Source organism: Zosterops lateralis (assembly GCF_965231275.1).
Source record: "Zosterops lateralis genome assembly, chromosome: 6".
Lineage (NCBI taxonomy): Eukaryota > Metazoa > Chordata > Aves > Passeriformes > Zosteropidae > Zosterops > Zosterops lateralis.
This window is the reverse complement of record NC_139761.1, coordinates 8,382,325-8,399,620: the sequence shown is the minus strand read 5'-3', so window position 1 is coordinate 8,399,620 and position 17,296 is coordinate 8,382,325. Positions and strand designations below refer to the sequence as shown.

The following is a 17,296-nucleotide window of genomic DNA, read 5'->3' as shown; positions in this document are numbered from 1 at the left end:
AAGTGTATGGACCTTAGCTCCTCCTGCCTCCCATCCTTCTGTCAACTGTTGGTATTTGGACCCTAGCCTTGTTCTTATGAAACAGAAAGTGTAGTTTTGTAGTAATCCCTGCAGTGGTACTGATGTTTTTGTCTATAATTAGCTCTCAGAGATGAGAATGTGTTAAACTGGCAGTTTCTTCTTATCAAACCTCCCACACAGGCAGAAAAAGCTTTCAGTGTATCTTTTACTGCACCCTATAAGAAACTGGAAGTCCAGGCATGATTTTTAGAGGGAACATGCTAACCATAGAGAGAGATGCATTTGTTCTGTGTGGGATGGTGGCAAGTCAGCCAGAGCAACTGCTAGAAGGAGCTTTGTCTGAGAGATGGGGAAGAGGAAGAATAAAATTTCCTGTTTGCTCTAAAATTTGCTATTCTTTTTTTCTTTGCTCCCCACAGCTGCATGAATTGGTCAAATAGAACCATATTCTACCCATAAACCTACTTCCATCCTGAAACTCTCATAGCTATAGCACTGTTATTAAGATCAGAAATGCAGAATTGTTGGGCTGGTATGTGAGATGAGATGAACGAAAGGAAACCAGGATTTTGCAAGCTGGAGGAATTTACAAGTGGAATTTATCAGTGCTGCAAGTGGCTATAGAGCTGACAAAGAGGAGGAGAAATGCAGGTCCCTTTCCTGGAACCTGCTCTTCCTCTGATACAAACCACTTAAACTGAACTTGTGATATTGGAGAAATAAATGATAAATCCTGAACTTTTTTACAAAGTGCTGGTGCCTGTGTGGCTCAATCCTGAAATCAGCGGGAGCTTTTGTGACACTGACATAGTTCATGCCAGGATTTCAGTCCTGCACACAAACAGGAGCTTAACTGAAATATTTAGTTGGAATGCTCAGCCTCTGAAATCATCTGAGGGCCAGGGACACTTCCTGGGGGTGATTTGGACCTTTAGCAGGGGTGGCTTTCTAGAGCTCTTTTCACTGTCTGCAGATCCTGCCTCCAAGCACTCTGGTAACCCGGATCTGCAGGGATAGCAGCAGGCTTTGCTTTCCTTTGTTTTTAAGTCTTGCTGTAACAGAGATTTGGGATGGCTCCCATGATAAGTGATCTCTGCACAGCAGTAAATTCAGGAGGGGAGGTGTCTGGGCAGAGAGGTGCCCCATCTGCTCCACTAAATACTTTTTGGGCTTTTTTGAGTTCCTGCTTGTGTTCTGGTCTTGAGGGAAGCAGAGGACTGATGGCACTTTCAGCTTCCCGGGGAAAGGCCTCTATCTGTTGTACCAGACCTATGGCTCCTTATTTTTTCCATCTTCAGCAGCTTAATACAAGGTGTGCTAAAGCCTTGTGTTCCAAGCTGTCTCTCCATTGACTCCTTAAAGCATCCTTCCTCTGGCACTGCACTAGGGACCTGCATCCATGGGGTCAGCAGGAATAAGAGGCTGCCTGGAGAACAACAGCAGCATTCCCAGAGCAATTTGTGTCAGCTGAGGTGCAGCCTTTGGATTTTTACAGAAGGCACAATTCCTTAGAAGCTGCCCCAAACTCAGTGTCAGATATAACCCCTCAACAACGTCACTGCAAATTCCAAATGCCACGTGTCCAGATGAGGGCTGCATTGTTTCAAAGGAGCTGGCTTGCTCCCTTGTGTTTGTCCAAGCATGACTGAGCAGAAAAGTGCTTTCAAGAAAAATTTGTAGAGAGGTTGTTTTGGAGGCTTTGTTTGTCTGCTTAAAATGAAGCTTCTGGTTAAGAATAATGCAGTGAAAACAGAGCCATTGTTTGGGCTGCTAACAGCACCAAAGCTGAGCAGTCCTTCCAAGTAGTGTCTTCTCATGCTGATCTGGACTCTGATTTTCCACCACTGAGCAGGAGCTTTCCCATCCAACAGAACAAGTTATGTGAAGATCAGGACCCAGAGTTTAAGAACTGGGTCAAAAGAACTGGATGACAACTTAGCACCCTGCCAGTGCATGTTGTGAAACTCAGTGTCTAAGAGGAAGTGATCTACAGCAGGAGGGGAAAAAAAACAGAACCCAAAACAAATGTGCTGACAGAACATGAGTTCTGCCTCTTGTACATAAGGCTGGGAGTAACATCAGAGTGCAGTGGGACATCCACACAGGAGGAGACCTTCCAAGATGGTAAGTACATTTGTTATTCTCTTGAGAGAGCTGGGGGGTGGCCATGGAGAGATGAATGCACCTTGTTCATCTGAGGAACTTCAAACAGCTCCGGGGGAGGATTTGGTATAATGAAAAATCACATTCGTGGGTTTGAAACTCAAAGTCTGACACAATTCGTTGCTGGTGGAGAAAAGAAGCACCAAGACGTATTTTGGAGGCAAGGAGAAAGCAACCTGAATGCTATAAACAGCAGTACTGTGGGTACTCAGCAGACTGGCATTAGCTGGTGTTCCAGCCTGTGAAGCAATGCTAAGTAGGGCTTGTATTTATTGCTCTTGGATGAACTTCAGTCGTTGGAACTGGCAGCTGGCAGAGCCCTGAAAGCTTCGAGAGAGACCTAGTTAATTGCTGACTAGCTACAATATTATTCTTAGGAATCCTGGTTGCCTCTGTGATGTTTCCCTTCTTGAAAATTAAACTGGTTTAGAGCAGTTCTCACAACTTCTGTACAGCAGGTGGGACTCCAACCCAGCACAGTGAATAGCGTCAAGAAGGGCTTTGTTTGAACAGAGTGGTAGATGATTCTATCACAACACATACGGAAGCTGCTCACCTTCATATTTTAAAAATGCTGCTTTTCGAAGACATTTTGTAACTGTTGCTGAAAAAAGAGAAGTGAAACAAGTTGTTTCTGGTAAGCTCTGTCCATCTGAGGCCATCACGAGGCTCTAAGAGCACTGACACCTGCAGTTTCCTACCAAGACACAGCCTGGGTCACCAGAAGTGGCTTTGGGAGCCAGAGGGACAAGGCAGCACCAGTTCTGTGATTAGAAGCACCCACCCGTGGTGGCTGTTTGTTCCAGGCCAGCCCAGCTGATTGGGACAGCTGTGCCAAAGCCAAAAGCTGTGGAGTGAGAGGTGCAGCCTCAGTGCACTCTCCTGGCCCAGCCTGAAGGGCTGCTGCTGTTTGTCAGATGCTTTTCTCCTCCTTATAAATACCTTTGCCTCACTTTCACATCTTCACTCTTGCTCTCTCTTCCCTTTCTTTCCACTAAGATTTCTGAGTTGGAATGTGACCACTTCCTCTCATGTGTGTTGCTGTCACGCACCTTTTTCTCTGTGTAATGGGTTATATCCCCCCATCTGCCTGGGCTGTCAGCTCTTTGGGGTAAGACAGTGGGTCTTTATGTTGTGCTAAAAACATGAACTGGGATTTCAGAGGTATGGGAATGGCCAACTGTCCTTCACAGCTGGCAGCCACTCCATTTCTCCAGGGCTGGGAGAATGGACGTTTACCTGCCAGCATGTGTAACTATTTCTAGTGCAGAAGCTTGCAGCTGAGCCTGGGGCAGCAAACAGAAGTGACAGTGAAAAGTGTGAGTAAAACTGCTTTGGGAAGTGGGCCCTGCTGTAGTGATTACAGCTGATAACAACAAGCATGTCCTGAAAAGGAAACATGGCTTTCTTCTATGCAGCTCCAGTAAGCTTTTAAGCAGGAATACTTGTACCTTTTCTTCCCTCTCCACCTTTTCCATCTTTGTCATCTCTCGTCTGCTCTTCTACCACAGGCCCTCCCTTTCCACATCCCTCTGTGTGTTCCCCAAGTCACTGTTTCAGACCCACCTCCCTTGTCTTCCAAGACATCCTCCACCTCTTTGGTTCAGCCCCACCAGTCCCTGTGAGTCAAGTCCCACAGGAAGCCTTTGGGGCTGTGTCTGGGCAGTGTCCAACCCCTGCCTGTTCCCTGCAGCCACAGCATCCATACAGAAAGGTGGAGGGGGCAGGAGCTGGAAGCAGCAGGGAATATGTACAGCCATGCTGCATTACTGCTGGGGGAGGGCAGACACCATAAGCACACCCAGTTCAGGTGACAACAGCTGTGATCACATGGCAAAAGGATGGGACAAGTCTGGCAGCATCATTCCTACATGAAACTTGAGTGTGGCCACCCACAGAGCAACTCTAATACCACTGCATCAGGTTCATCCTCCAGGCTACAAATGCCCATTTGGTCAGGGGTCAGGAGCAGTTGTTCAGGGACTGGGCAGGTGGTGGAATCATCTGGTAGCACCTTCTGAGATCTGCTGTACCCCAGGATCTGTTTCTTGCTTCTGAGAATGAAAAGTGTCATCAAGCTCCTGGGGGGTAAATCCACCACTGCCAGTGATGATTCATGACCCACTGGGCATGTGTCAAGTTTTTGAGAGGGTAAAATAGGCAAGTGCCAACTCCCCCTGTCTGGCCATCTGCTGTCACATTGGCATATTTTGGTATTTGCTCTTATGGTTGCTCTGCTGCAACTCAAGACTGGAGAAATACTGCCTGAGAAGGAAAAGAAGATAACTTATTTTCTAGAGTCATGACTGCAACAGGGGAGAAGGGAGTTTGTATTTCAGCCTGGTCCCTGTCCCCTTAACTGAGTAACTTCTGGAAGAGACACTGGCATTGAAGACAGCTCACAGGCACAGGAAGAGAGCAGAAGCCTGACAGAGTCACACGCAAGATGAGACTGATGCTGCACACTATCACCCACTGCTTCTGCATTTAATTACTGCTTGTTGGCAAATATGTTCTCTTGCAACAGGACAAAAGTGGGTATTGAAGGATGGCTGGAAGAGGCAGTGATGCAGTTGTTTACACATTAATTACTGTAGGGATTTTTGTGTGTAAACAGCGCTGGGGAAAAACTGCAGGGACATGTCTTTCTGTCACTTTGGAATCTGTTCATGTCACTCAAGACCCATAACACAGGGAGGATGTTGCACAGATCCATACTCAAATCTCAGAGCACTGTGTAAAGCAGTGGCAGTAACCTGCACTTTTTGTCTGTAATTGGCTGTACACAAATGTTGTCATAAAGCTTTATTTTTCCCCTTGCATACATTTCTGTTTTTCAGATTGTGAAAAAAGCATTAAAAACATCCCTGATGTTTATTGAGTCCTCCAACAGGAAATTAGGCGTGAACAATCAAAAAGACGTCAAAACGGTAATTATTGGGAAACACCACATTTGCTTACAAGAACGGAGATTGTGCTGACATTTTTGAAAAGAAATAACAGGTTAAGAATGATTTTATTGGCCATTTAAAAAATCTGTGTAGGTTTCAACCCTATTTGTAAACAAGTGAGCGACAAAACCCTCATTGATTTATCCGGTAGACTGATCAAACCTTGCCCAGAGGGAGTAATGTGGAGATAAATCCTGCAGCTCTGCCTGGCTCAGGAAAAGGAAACCATGCTTGTACAAACAGCCTCACTTCCAACACTGGCACAGCATTTATTCATGTATTCATTTGTTCATTTATTCATACACCCAGAGTACCTGGACATCACAGTGTGTAGCATGGTGACAGTCATGAAGTGACTTCAAAATAGATTCCTTAACTTAGAAATGTTTTCTAAAACCTATTTAAGTCTTGCTAATGTTTTCATGTGATGAAATGCAGAACTGTTAAAAATGACTGAGACTTTTTTTATGTTGAGGTGGAGAACAAGCCAGAGGGCAAAAAATTTAAGAAGATAGCTTAAAAATTATTTCTTTAAATCACCGCCTGAAATTGATGTCAGCACTGTAGGTTTTGAGAAAAGCAGAGAAAATTAAAAGCAAGACACTTTATCCACTTAAAAACTGAAACAGAAACTTTCAGAGGCAAGTGGTTTTTGTGTGGTTTTCCCATGTGCCTTTTTGGGAGCTCAGATTGATGGCTACAGCCTCACGACAACTCCAAACTCAGTTCTCCTGCCTGGAAGCTCAGAAGTTCAGCTCTGAAGTGCACGTTGCCTATCACAAGCTGGTGGATGCTTCCAGCTCCCAAGAATTGCCATGGGGAGCCAGACATGATAATTAGTGGGGGGAAATAGATCTGCATGTGTGGTTGGTTGTGTTTTCCTGCTTGGTACAGGGCAGCATTTAGAGGCTGGTGCTATAATTTTCAGCATGTGAGTAGCTAGACTACAAATCTGAAGCTACCAGGTAGCCAGCTTCTTTTTTTTTTTTTTTTTTTTTTTTTTTTTTTTTTTTTTCTCCAATCTACATTCAGGAAAAAAAAAATGGAAGTGCAGCAAAAGAGAAATGAAACTAACTCACCACACTAGAATTACAAGGGAATACTGTTCATGCAGATAAATGAGATTTGTGTAGTTTCAATTAAGAGAGGTTTAAGACAAAACCAGAGCATGTTCAGAAACCACAAAATGTCTTTCTGCCTCTGACAGTTTCTGAACTGTTTTTTCTCTCCTGACAACACAAAGTTCCTTTTTATGGTAATGCTTGGCTTAACCCCACAGCTAATCATGTGTTAGGAATTTCCTTATTTTGATTTTGGTAGAAATTTTGTTGAACATCCATTGGTCCTGTGCTAAAAGAAAGCTAATCAATGCCAAATTAATCACAAAATTTGGGAAAAAAACCAAGGGATTGATATGTTGGCACAAAAAAAATTAAACCAAAAAATGGAACTAAACCCATGGTCTTCACATAAACCAACACCAATCAATTTCCATTTTTTTTTTCCTATTGCACTTTATTTGATCCTATCTCCTTTCCAGAGTGTTTGTTCCACTTGGTTCTCTGATTTTAAGATTGCACACCCTTTCCAAAAAGGAAGCACTGCCTTTCAGGAAAGGGAATGAAATCTTGCCATTTCAGTGAGGATCAACTGGGGAAGCTTTGGTCCATTTCCCTGCCCTTCATGTCATCCCATTGGCTTTTATTGTTTTCACTTAGTTTCAGAATTTTTTTCCTTTTTTTTTTTTTTAGCATTTCATTTCTTCAGTTTCTTCCCCTGTCTCTTTGTTTACCTTTCTTCCCTGATTTTGGGGTTCCAATATACATAATTTTGGCAAGTTTTGGTCCTTTTCACTGCACATCAATTGAGGCTAAAGGGACCTTTTAAAGGTCATCTAGTCCAACCCCCCTGCAGAGAGAAGGGACATCTTCAATGAGATCAGGTTGTTCAGGGCCCTGTCCAAGCAGACCTTGAACAGTTGTTCCTCACTTTCAGTGCTGCATTTAAGAACACTGTCTGGCAATAGCTGCAAGCAGATCTCCTATTCAAAGATTGTTATTTATCCACCTGCACAGGTAGTCATCCATTAGCTGGTGCATCTCTGTCTTGGTGATCACTTAAATCTTCTCCTCTGTGGTTTCTGTTCTAGTTTCTGATCTTAGGGGCAATTTTGATGCTTGGTCTTGTCCTGATGGCTTTGTACTTCCTGAGCGTGGGCAGCACAATTGATGCTGATAGAGAAGTAGTAGCAGTTTTCAGCATTTACAGAAAGGTGGAGAAGGAAGAAGGACTCTACAGAGATCTCCCAGAGGAAGAAGGACTCTATGGAGATCTCCCAAGAACCACAATAACTGAGGAGGGCATCAACAGATGCAATGACTCTTGCAGGTGAGTCAGGTTACATGGCACATGGAGAAGTCATCACCAGATGGAGAAATAGCTACAGCACTGATAATATCAGCATGGGTTTTATTCTCTTCCCAATGTATCATAAGTGATGAAGCACCACTAATTTGGGAAGAGTTGGGGGTGTTGTTTAGGCATTGGTAATTGGTAGTTGCCTGCTGTGAGGGGCAGTAGGGGCAGTGCCACAGCTCCTCTCCCAGTCCTGTGCTTGTATGTTCATCTCAGCTCAAGTTGCCCCTCTGCCACCTCCAGCCACCCTCCTTTTGTGGCAGCAGTGGGAGGCAGCAGAGTGACCAGCTGGCAGAGCAGCCTTTCTCAGAGGCTGGAGGGGCAGGGAATGTTTGTGCTGGGGGAGGGTGAAGAGGGTGCCCAAGCAACATCCAACTATGGGAGTTTGGTTTTCTCCATATCTTAGGTATGGTAAAATAAAAAGCTCAGAATGGCTGCTGGGAAACCATTCTGCTGAATTTGGGAGGACACTGTACAACAACATAAGCCTGGCTATAAAAACTAAGGGTAGAGAGCATTCCCGGCCTGTTTGTCCAGCTCATCTTGTTTGCTGTGGAGGCTGACACCCAGCATGGCCAACTGCATGGCCTGACAGGTGCTTGGTGTCCTGTTGGGGTCACAGTCACTTTCTTCACCATGCAAAATTGCCATTGCAGCTTTGAACTTGTGGAAAACGTTCCTTATGACTTACCCTTTGAGATAAACAGCACTGCAGCCAAACCCTTGTACCAAGCCTGGACAAAACTGCTTGATCTAGCCCAGGAAAAAGTTCATGTGGCTTCTTACTATTGGTCTCTTACTGGGAAGGATATCAGTGTCAATGACTCCTCTTCCAAGCAGGTAACGTAAAATCAACAACAAGCACATCTGTGGGGTTTTTTCCTCAAGTACATGTGGCAGAGGACAGGTTGGCTGTGTGGTCTGTCTCCCAGAGACACTGCTTGACTCCTCCTGCAAATCCAGGAAGGTTTTGCATGCTGTTCTGAAGCAACACTCCAACTTTCCTCCTTCATTCAAGTTAGACTCAAAAGGGTGAAATTTCTGATCTTCCTTGTGCTGGGATTCTTCAAAGGAAGTACCCATTAGTAACACTGCACTTGCATATATTATACTATGCCTTCTATATAAATATAAATATAAATATAAATATAAATATAAATATAAATATAAATATATATAAAAATATAAAATATAAAATATAAAAAATAACAATGTACCACACAGGGTGAAGACATTCTGCAGAGGTTTGAGAGGTTACTCGCAGAGAATGTCTCTTTGTATATTGCAGCAAGTTCACCAACTCTGGCTACAAAATCAACAGACCTTGAGCTTTTAGCAGAAAAAGGTAATTATTTCCCCTCAGTGAACCACTCAGAGCCTCTGTATTGCAAGAAGGCATCTGAGGGAAGCTGGTCCCCAAGGCCTGTTCTGGTGTGATGCTTACATGGGTTCACAGGACAAGCACTATCTGCTCACTATTCTTGCTTTCTTTCTGTGTTGCCATGCTCTTCAGGATTTTCTGAAAGTTCACATCTTGCATTTTTTTTTCAAGTTGCTGTGTTCTTAGGAATGAATGCTTGTAAATTTTGGTAGTTATTACTGCCCGCAAGAGTCAGGCATGCAGATGTGTTCTGGCTGTTGAGGAACCATCTCCATGCCGTATCTTAAACTCTTTTTCCCCTCCCATTCTTTCTTCAGGGGCTCACGTGAAAAAGATTGATTTTGGACGTTTAACAGGAGGAGTGTTGCATAGCAAATTCTGGATAGTAGACATGAAACACGTATATATTGGTAGTGCAAACATGGACTGGAGATCTTTATCTCAGGTAACCTCTGCTGCTGCATATTCAAAAATCTGGGGGAACATTCATGTCCTAACAGATAACAGAAAAAAAATCATAATGATGTAAAATATTGTCAGTGCAGAAGAAACAGCAAAGAAACCGCCGGAAGTGGCTCCTTATGGGGCTGTGACACAGCTTGTTCTCTTTGCAGGTGAAAGAGTTTGGTGCTGTGATGTACAACTGCAGCTGTTTGGCCAAAGATCTCTGGAAAACATTTAGTACCTACTGGGATGTTGGATATCCTAATTCTACCATCCCATTCCCTTGGCCTCTTAATTACTCTACCCACATTAACAATCACTGGCCTCTGGAAGTAGAATTTAATGGAGTCTTGACAGAAACCTATTTTTCTGTAAGTATGTTTGAAAAAAACATGACAGACTGTAAACTGTTTAAGGATTGAGCAGGAAAGTTTCCTCAGCAGTCCTCCTCAGTTGCTTGTGTTCCAGGTGGATAATAATTTGTTCCTTAGGTTTCTCTGGAACTACTCAAAAAACAGGGATAAACCCAGCACTAGCTGTCAAATTGTATGGCAGGAACAGTGTGCAGGTCTCTTCTAATCACCTGTAGGCTCAATATCAATAAGTATCTGACCCAGCAGGATATGGAAGGTATGAGGGAAGATGGTGCTGCATCTGAAGTGCTTTGTGATATTTTAATGAGAACTAGACAGATCTAAATGTAAATGAGTTGCAGTCTGAGGGGAAAAAAAGAAAAAAAATTAAATCACCGATCTACATGTTTTTTGGTTTTTGTTTTTTTTTACAGGCTTCCCCTCCAGCATTTTGTCCAGAAGGTCGCACCCATGACCTCCATGCTATACTCAGTATTATCAGTCAGGCACAGAAGTTTGTCTATGTTTCTGTTATGGAATATTTCCCTACCAGCCGTTTTATGCATCCAAAAAGGTATGATTTTAATCCTGAGAAAATCAGCTACTTGTACTGTTTAAAGAAAAAAAAATATGATTCCCTTCCTTCTGCAATGAAAATATTCAGAGTGGAGAGAACTGAGGCTTTGCTCTGCATTCAGAACCATCCCCTAGACTGTGCCTCTCAGGTACCAAGGGACAGGATGAGAGGAATTGGAAAAGTTCTGCTAGAGGAAGTTTAGGTTGGATATTAGGAAAAAGAAATTCATGGAAAAGGTTGTCAAGTATTGGAACAGACTATCCAGGGAAGTGGTGGAGTCACCAGTGTGCTCTCCTTTCTTGCTCTCATTTTTCTTTCTTGCTGTCCTTCACTTCTGAAGAGTCTTGACTTGCTGCCCTATTTCCCGCTTCATGAACTTGACCCATAATTTAGAGGGTGGTTCTTGACTGTCCTGACCTTTGCAGTAAGAGCTGAACCAGCCTCTAAAAGAAACTTCTGGGGGTTTTTGTTTGTTTGGGGGTTGGTGGGGTTTTGTTGTTGTTGTTTGGTGGTTTTGTTTTGTTTTTAATAATTCCATCTAAGTTCCAGCAGCAGCTTCAGAGAGAAGGTGATGGTGGTGATTTGGATTAATCACAGAATCACAGAATGATTTGGGTCACAGATTATCTCACTCCTCCCCTTCTGTGCCATAGACAGGGACACCATTCACTAGACCAGGTTGCTCAAAGCCCCATCCAGCCTGGCCTTGAGCTTGCCTCTGGTGAACCACTGCCATGGTCCCAGACACTGCCCAAGGTCACAGCAGAACTGCAGACTCTGCACATGAACCCAAACCTGAGTAGCACAGAAAGTTAGTCAGTCATGGGGCAGCACTAAGACTCCCAAATCCTCTTAGATATGCTTGAATTGGGATGTTTGCATGCAACCAAGTGCTCTGAATTATCTGCTTACAACATTTTTGAATTTTCCAACCATCTAGGTAATCTGAAAAAGAAGTTCAAGTGAAAGAATTATGTACAACATGGCTTGTTGAATAGGGTAAACTCTAGGCTGCCATTCAGCCAGAATGATACCATGCACATACTCTGTCACAACTGTGTACAGCCTCTGTTGTTCAGTGGGATCATAAGTGTTTTAATGGGAAGATTTTAGGACAATAGAGAGACACAGATAATTCTACTGTCCAAGAAACAAAATCTTGAGACTAGCTTCTACTTGGAGGATATATTTAATAAACTAGACAGATCAGAAGATTTTTAGTTTCTGTGTAGTATAGTTGAGTCTCTGGGTTTCTCATGTTCTGATTTTAGCCAAGATTAAATTCCCGGAAAGTCTCTTTCCCCCTTAGGATTGGGTGAATTAATACTCCTTATTCTTCATCTGAAGGCTTAATCCACAGTTTGTGACATCTAGGGCTGATCAGATGCAAACAAGAGTTTGAAAGGCCCAGGGAAAGCGGCACAGGGCCTCGGGCTATCTCCACAGCAACCAGCTGTAGTGCCATGAATTGAAGCTGATTAGTTCAGGTTAGGTTCCTCCAGCAGCTGAGGCAGAGGGAACAAAGCTGCTATCTAATGCCTGACTGTTAATCAACTAGAAACTGATATATTTTAAAAATTGAAACCATTCAAAAATTGCATTTCAAATAGCACGATTTTCCAAGCTTTTCAGGATCTATAAGTCAAGCCTGAGCCTCAGAGCACGTGGCCAGGCCATTGACTGCAATAGGTCGATGCACGGGGAGGATTAGAGAATTCAGGCCTTTGTACATAAGACCAAAAGGATTAAGTTAGGCAAATTAATTCATCATTGCTCATGGGACTGTGAGCAAATGCTGGACCTCTCTCTGTATCAACCCTGCAATCTGCACTAAACATGCTCGTCTCCCTCCGTGCAGCATTTGTTAGGATCTACAGAGTGAAAATGCCATGTGAGCCTTTGGAGTTACCAGCCCTGGGATGCACATTGTCCAGCTCTTAGTGTTGTGTAGCTGGGTGAAAGATGTTAAAAATGTTCCCCATAGCTACAGCCAACACAAGTGTCAGGAAAATGGATTTTCCCATGTTCAGGGAAATACGGAGAGCACAGCTGTGTCCATTACCTTGGGCACACACAGTGACGACAGGGAGGGATGGGGAGGGATAGAGTCTGCCCACACTGGCTGATGGCACAGGACCACTGCAGACACTGGAAACAGTCTCCAGGAGTCTGAAAAAGCCACATTCTGCAAAACAGTTCCTAGGCTTTCCTCTGGGCTCTGCACTGCTCTTTTTACTCTGTGCTGTATGAACTGGCTTTACCCTGGAGTTGCTGTTGTTATCTTTAGTTTCCTAAGAAGATAAGTATGGTGGCACCATGCTGTGTGTGTATCTGTGTGTGCACTTTACTAAGCTTTAAACTTTTGGATGAATTTCACCCCAATCTGGCAGAGCCTGGAGGTCTCAAAACACGTTCTGTGAAAAGAATGGACTTGGTAGAAGGCAGAAACCTTTTTTGTACCTCCAGGGAAGCCACAAGGGCTTCACTTACTAGACATCAGAAATCCCATCTGTGCATCATCACTCGTAGTCTCAGTTTAACGTCACAGCTTTCTAGGGAACTGTTAAAAAAAAAATAATCCTTTTTTGTACTCACCTCCTTTTCTGCAGATACTGGCCAACCATTGACAATGCCCTGAGGCGTGCAGCTTTCAACCACAGAGTGGATGTCCGGCTCCTGGTCAGCTGCTGGGCTTACACTGACCCAGCCATGCTCCACTACCTGAGGTCCCTGCGTGCTCTCAACAACCCACATGCCCACATCAGTGTCGACGTGGTATGGATAACAAACCTGATTTAGGAAAGGCAGCTGGAGGATATGGCCCCACACTGATTTTTGAGACTAAGCTGCTGTTTGTGTGCATAAATATTAGCTTTCAGAGAAGCAGGTTGTCTGTTTTTCCAGTGACTGCTTCCCATTTTTGTTAAAATAAGGCCCAATATATAATCTTTGAGGAAGCAGCTATTTCAAGACAATAGTGATATCAGGTATGTGCCTGGCTGTGGCACTTAAGACACTATCCAGGCAGTTGCTTTTGCTGAGCACCATGACAGTAACAGTTTATATGATAACTTAGTACTCCTCTGAGACCTTTTCCTGCATGGACTACGTTAAATCGGTCTAATTGCTATCAGTTTTTAAAACTGAGAGCTCTGCTGTCTGCCTATACAGATAAATCTCTTCTTGAACACTAAATATTGCACACATGCCATTAGGCTGGAGTGCATCAAGTGGAGTGGGGATGGTGTGGAAGGTCCCAAGGATGCAGTAATCACAACACAGAGATATCACTGAAGGTGGAGTGGGTTTCAATAAAAAAAAAAAAAGGGAATTGTAGATTTTGGTAAGAGTTAACACAGAAAGTTAGGCATTATAGTTGTCTGCAGTATCCCTCGTGTCTGTGATCAGCTCATTCTCACACAAAATAAGAGCAGCAATCAGTGGTAAATGCAGATCTATTAAACAGCTGCCTAAAACTGCATTTAATTGTCTGCCCTGTAATGATAATAGCTGTGCCACTAATGGAACATTGTAAGGCAAACATTATCTGTATCTGATCTCAATTGCTTATCCAGTTTTATGTATAGTGGAAGTATTATTTGCTGGTTTTCTTGGAAAGGAGTAAAATCTCTTCTACAGTCTATTCAATAACAGAGTGTGATATGTTCTCTTCTGTTCTTCCCATACTATTCTATTATTTGAAACCATAGAAAACATGCACTGTCTAATCATGAAGTCTGTTCCTCACTCTAGTATTTGTGTTAATATTTTTAATTTCTCTCCCTCCAGAAACTCTTCATTGTTCCTGTTTTGAATCACACAAACATTCCTCATGGGCGAGTGAACCACAACAAATACATGGTCACTGATAAAGTAGGCTACATCGGTATGTATTCCATTATTCCAAATACTTACAGTATCTCCAGATCTATTGGACTGATCCTGAGATAGGGTCACCTGCAATGCCAAAAATACCTCATTTTGCCATATAAAGTAAAGTCTGTCCAAGGTAAAGATGTACAGATGTGAAGGGGAGACAATAATGTACGTCAAGTTCAGTAAGAGATTATTTCACATGATTGTGAACCATTAGGAACAGAACATGACAAGGCTGAGTGCACAGCCTGTGACAAGCACAGTGGGAATTCCACAGCCCGTGTGCTCAGAATGACACAGGGATAGCTGCTGCTCCAGTATATAACATTATCGTGCTTTAATGAAAAGGAACTGCTGGGAGGAATTAATTCTATGCACTGTTTGTTAAACACAACTCTAGGAAAGAAAATGAGAAAACAGTAATCTCAACTGTGTGCTGTTCCTGAAAGCTGGGATGATGTTTACATTTCACTCTTTTATTAGGAGCCCTCAAAAAAGGGGATGTGAAAGTGCTCTGTCATTTCACCCAGCTCAACCTCCCAGCAATACACACCAGCAAACAGCCTGATCTTCCAGCTGGCTGAGAGTTTACAGCTTCAATTGCCTTCAATACTTTAATAACTTGTTTTATACTTGAAGGCGTATATGCAGATAATTTGTTTTCATGCCTGAACACCTTCAGGAATTGACAGATTTTTCTGGCTAAGGCGACCACGAGGGGAAGTGTGTAAGTGATAAAATGTGTGTTTTTCACAGTGTTTGATATTCTGAATTGAGGTAGCTTTGGAGGGACTCCTAGACAGTGTCTGCAGCTGGATTCCAAGCTTTGCCTGGTTTAGAAGCAGGCTTTTGCACGTCAAGCTCAGAACAGCTCCCCAGGGTTTATTGATCAAGAGTCTAGTTTCTCCTTTTGTTTAACAAGTGAAGAAAATTAAATCCATTAAAGACTTTTTTCTTTAAACACAGAAACCTATGTCAAACACTGGCTTTCACCCCTCTTAATACTCAAATACTGCACTTTATTACCATGTTTATGAGTAGATTTGTGCATTCTGTCACAGGCTGAAATAAATCAGAAGGTTATGAACCTTCAGTGTTGCAGTTAATAGCAAGTTTTCAAAACCTGAGGTCTGGCATAAGAAGGAGGTGACCTGATTTTTGCTGCCTGTTTGGTCCTAATGAGATTTGCAGTCATAGAGCAAATCAACAAAGCCCAGAGATCAAACAGAACACTGGGAAATGAATGTTTTCTAATCAGCTACTTTTCCTTTGCATAGGGACTTCCAATTGGTCAGAAAACTACTTCACTGATACAGCTGGCGTGGGACTAATTATCAAACAGAATTCGACCAACCTGAAAAGAAGGCAACGACCTGTCCAGGAACAGTTGATAGACCTTTTTGAGCGAGACTGGAATTCCAAATATGCAGTGAATCTCGAAGATGTGCAGGGACAGACAGACTGTAACTGGGAAGCAGACCCTGAAGTGAAATGAAATGTACATTTAAAGTAGAAATGAAAAAGATGTATTTGAATCTTGTTCATGTGCAAATCAAGGAACTCTCTTTTTTTTTTTGTCTTTGTCAGAGAAATCACTTCCTTGTGGCACTCACATTGATGACATGAGAATTTCTGATAGTTGACTCTACCACCAAAACCATTAGTCAATGTGTGATGTTTGATTTTTTTTTTTTTGTGTGTGTGTGATTACCTCATTGAAGAGTTAATGAAATGCATACAGTGTTGTATGACAAGCTGTCTGGCATTAAAGCAAACATCAGAGACACAGATCATTATTGCTGTGCTATTTTATCTTTGGAAACTATATATTTCAACCTAAATGTTTTAACCTATATATTTCAACCTAAACTATATATTTCAATCCTAAATGTTCCACATCCAGTGTTTGCTTACTTGTGTTTAAACATTTTTAATAAACTCCTGGCCACCTTAACCATGTATATGATCACCTACAATAGCAAGGGCAGATTTTTAATAGTGTTTAGAAATTAGAGATATGGGGAAATACCTGTTTCTAAGTGTTGAGGCTAGCTGCTAGAGATAAATGCCTGGGATTTAAACCTTGGGGCCAGTTTCCAACTCAGCTGCCCTGGAACCCCAAGTGTCTGGGGATGTTTGGATATCTGGGTGTTGGTTTTGTGCAGCAAACAGGATGGGGGAGCAGGGCAAAGCTGTTACATGGATGCTGTGGTGTCTAGGGCATCCCACCTCCACTGTGGGTGGTGCTTGGAGAGCCTCCTCTGTCCCTCTGGGCTGCCCTGGTGCTGGCCCTGAGCAGTGCTGAGTCTCTGGGCTGCCTTTCCTCCTGCAGTCACTCAGGGACCACAGCCCAGAGCCATCTGGTGCCTGATATCTGTATCCAGCACAGCTCTGCCCTGGGTGACTTTCTGAAGTGACAGGAAAGGAGAGCAGGGCACATCTCCAGCTGTGAGTGCTGTGAGTGACACAGGGCTGGAGCTCCACAAGCCTTGCCAGGGCTGTGCATGCACAGAAATCCCCATACAAATAAGGACTTCTAGAGGTGACCCCCAACAAAATTCCATTTTTTGGCTCCCAGGCTGTTCCTTAGCTATCTCTTCAGACATTTCCAAGATTCTATGGAGTATCTTATCCATCATTACAAAGCAATGCTTCATGTTACTGCGGCAGGTTTTTTTTAAGACATGTCATTACCTGTACAGATGTCACTGAAATTTTGGGAGTATTCACATACATGCCAAAATATTGAGGAACATGCAGTTGCTTTTTGTGCTCTTCATCCCCTATTTCCTTACTAGAGTTAGCTTGAAAATCTTTGTGAAATGTTACACCTTCAACCAACTAAACAGTTTTCAGTAGAGGAGCACATTCCTCTAGATGGCACTCCAAGCTGCGTTTTTCTGCTTTGGCAGGGCTGGATATTGCAGGAGTAAGAAGAAAACTTTCTCTTCTACTTGTAAGCTCAAATCTGACAGTGCTGGATTAGTTGTTTAGTGGGACGGAATTTTCTGGACAAGCTGGCAGAATTTTCTTATGGCCATATAAACCTCAGGTGGGTTAAGGTTTGATTTATAAAGAAAAATAGAGCCTTAGGAGAGTGCTCTTCTATTTTCTC

At 43.0% G+C, this 17,296-nt stretch overlaps 1 protein-coding gene across 2 annotated transcripts; it reads left to right on the top strand.

Annotated features, from left to right (window-relative positions):
* Nucleotides 1-2,029: 2,029 nt before the first annotated feature.
* Nucleotides 2,030-15,971, top strand: PLD4 (phospholipase D family member 4). 2 transcript variants are annotated; one of them, XM_083862883.1, is made up of 11 exons: nucleotides 2,030-2,145; nucleotides 5,025-5,114; nucleotides 7,285-7,523; nucleotides 8,207-8,390; nucleotides 8,775-8,895; nucleotides 9,249-9,376; nucleotides 9,546-9,746; nucleotides 10,163-10,302; nucleotides 12,915-13,080; nucleotides 14,095-14,191; nucleotides 15,459-15,971. In XM_083862883.1, the coding sequence occupies exons 1-11, from the start codon at nucleotides 2,143-2,145 to the stop codon at nucleotides 15,674-15,676; spliced, it is 1,587 nt and encodes a 528-aa protein (XP_083719009.1). In that variant the 5' UTR covers nucleotides 2,030-2,142; the 3' UTR covers nucleotides 15,677-15,971. The 2 variants fall into 2 exon arrangements, with proteins under 2 accessions (XP_083719009.1, XP_083719010.1); XM_083862884.1 differs by lacking the exon at nucleotides 5,025-5,114.
* Nucleotides 15,972-17,296: the final 1,325 nt, after the last annotated feature.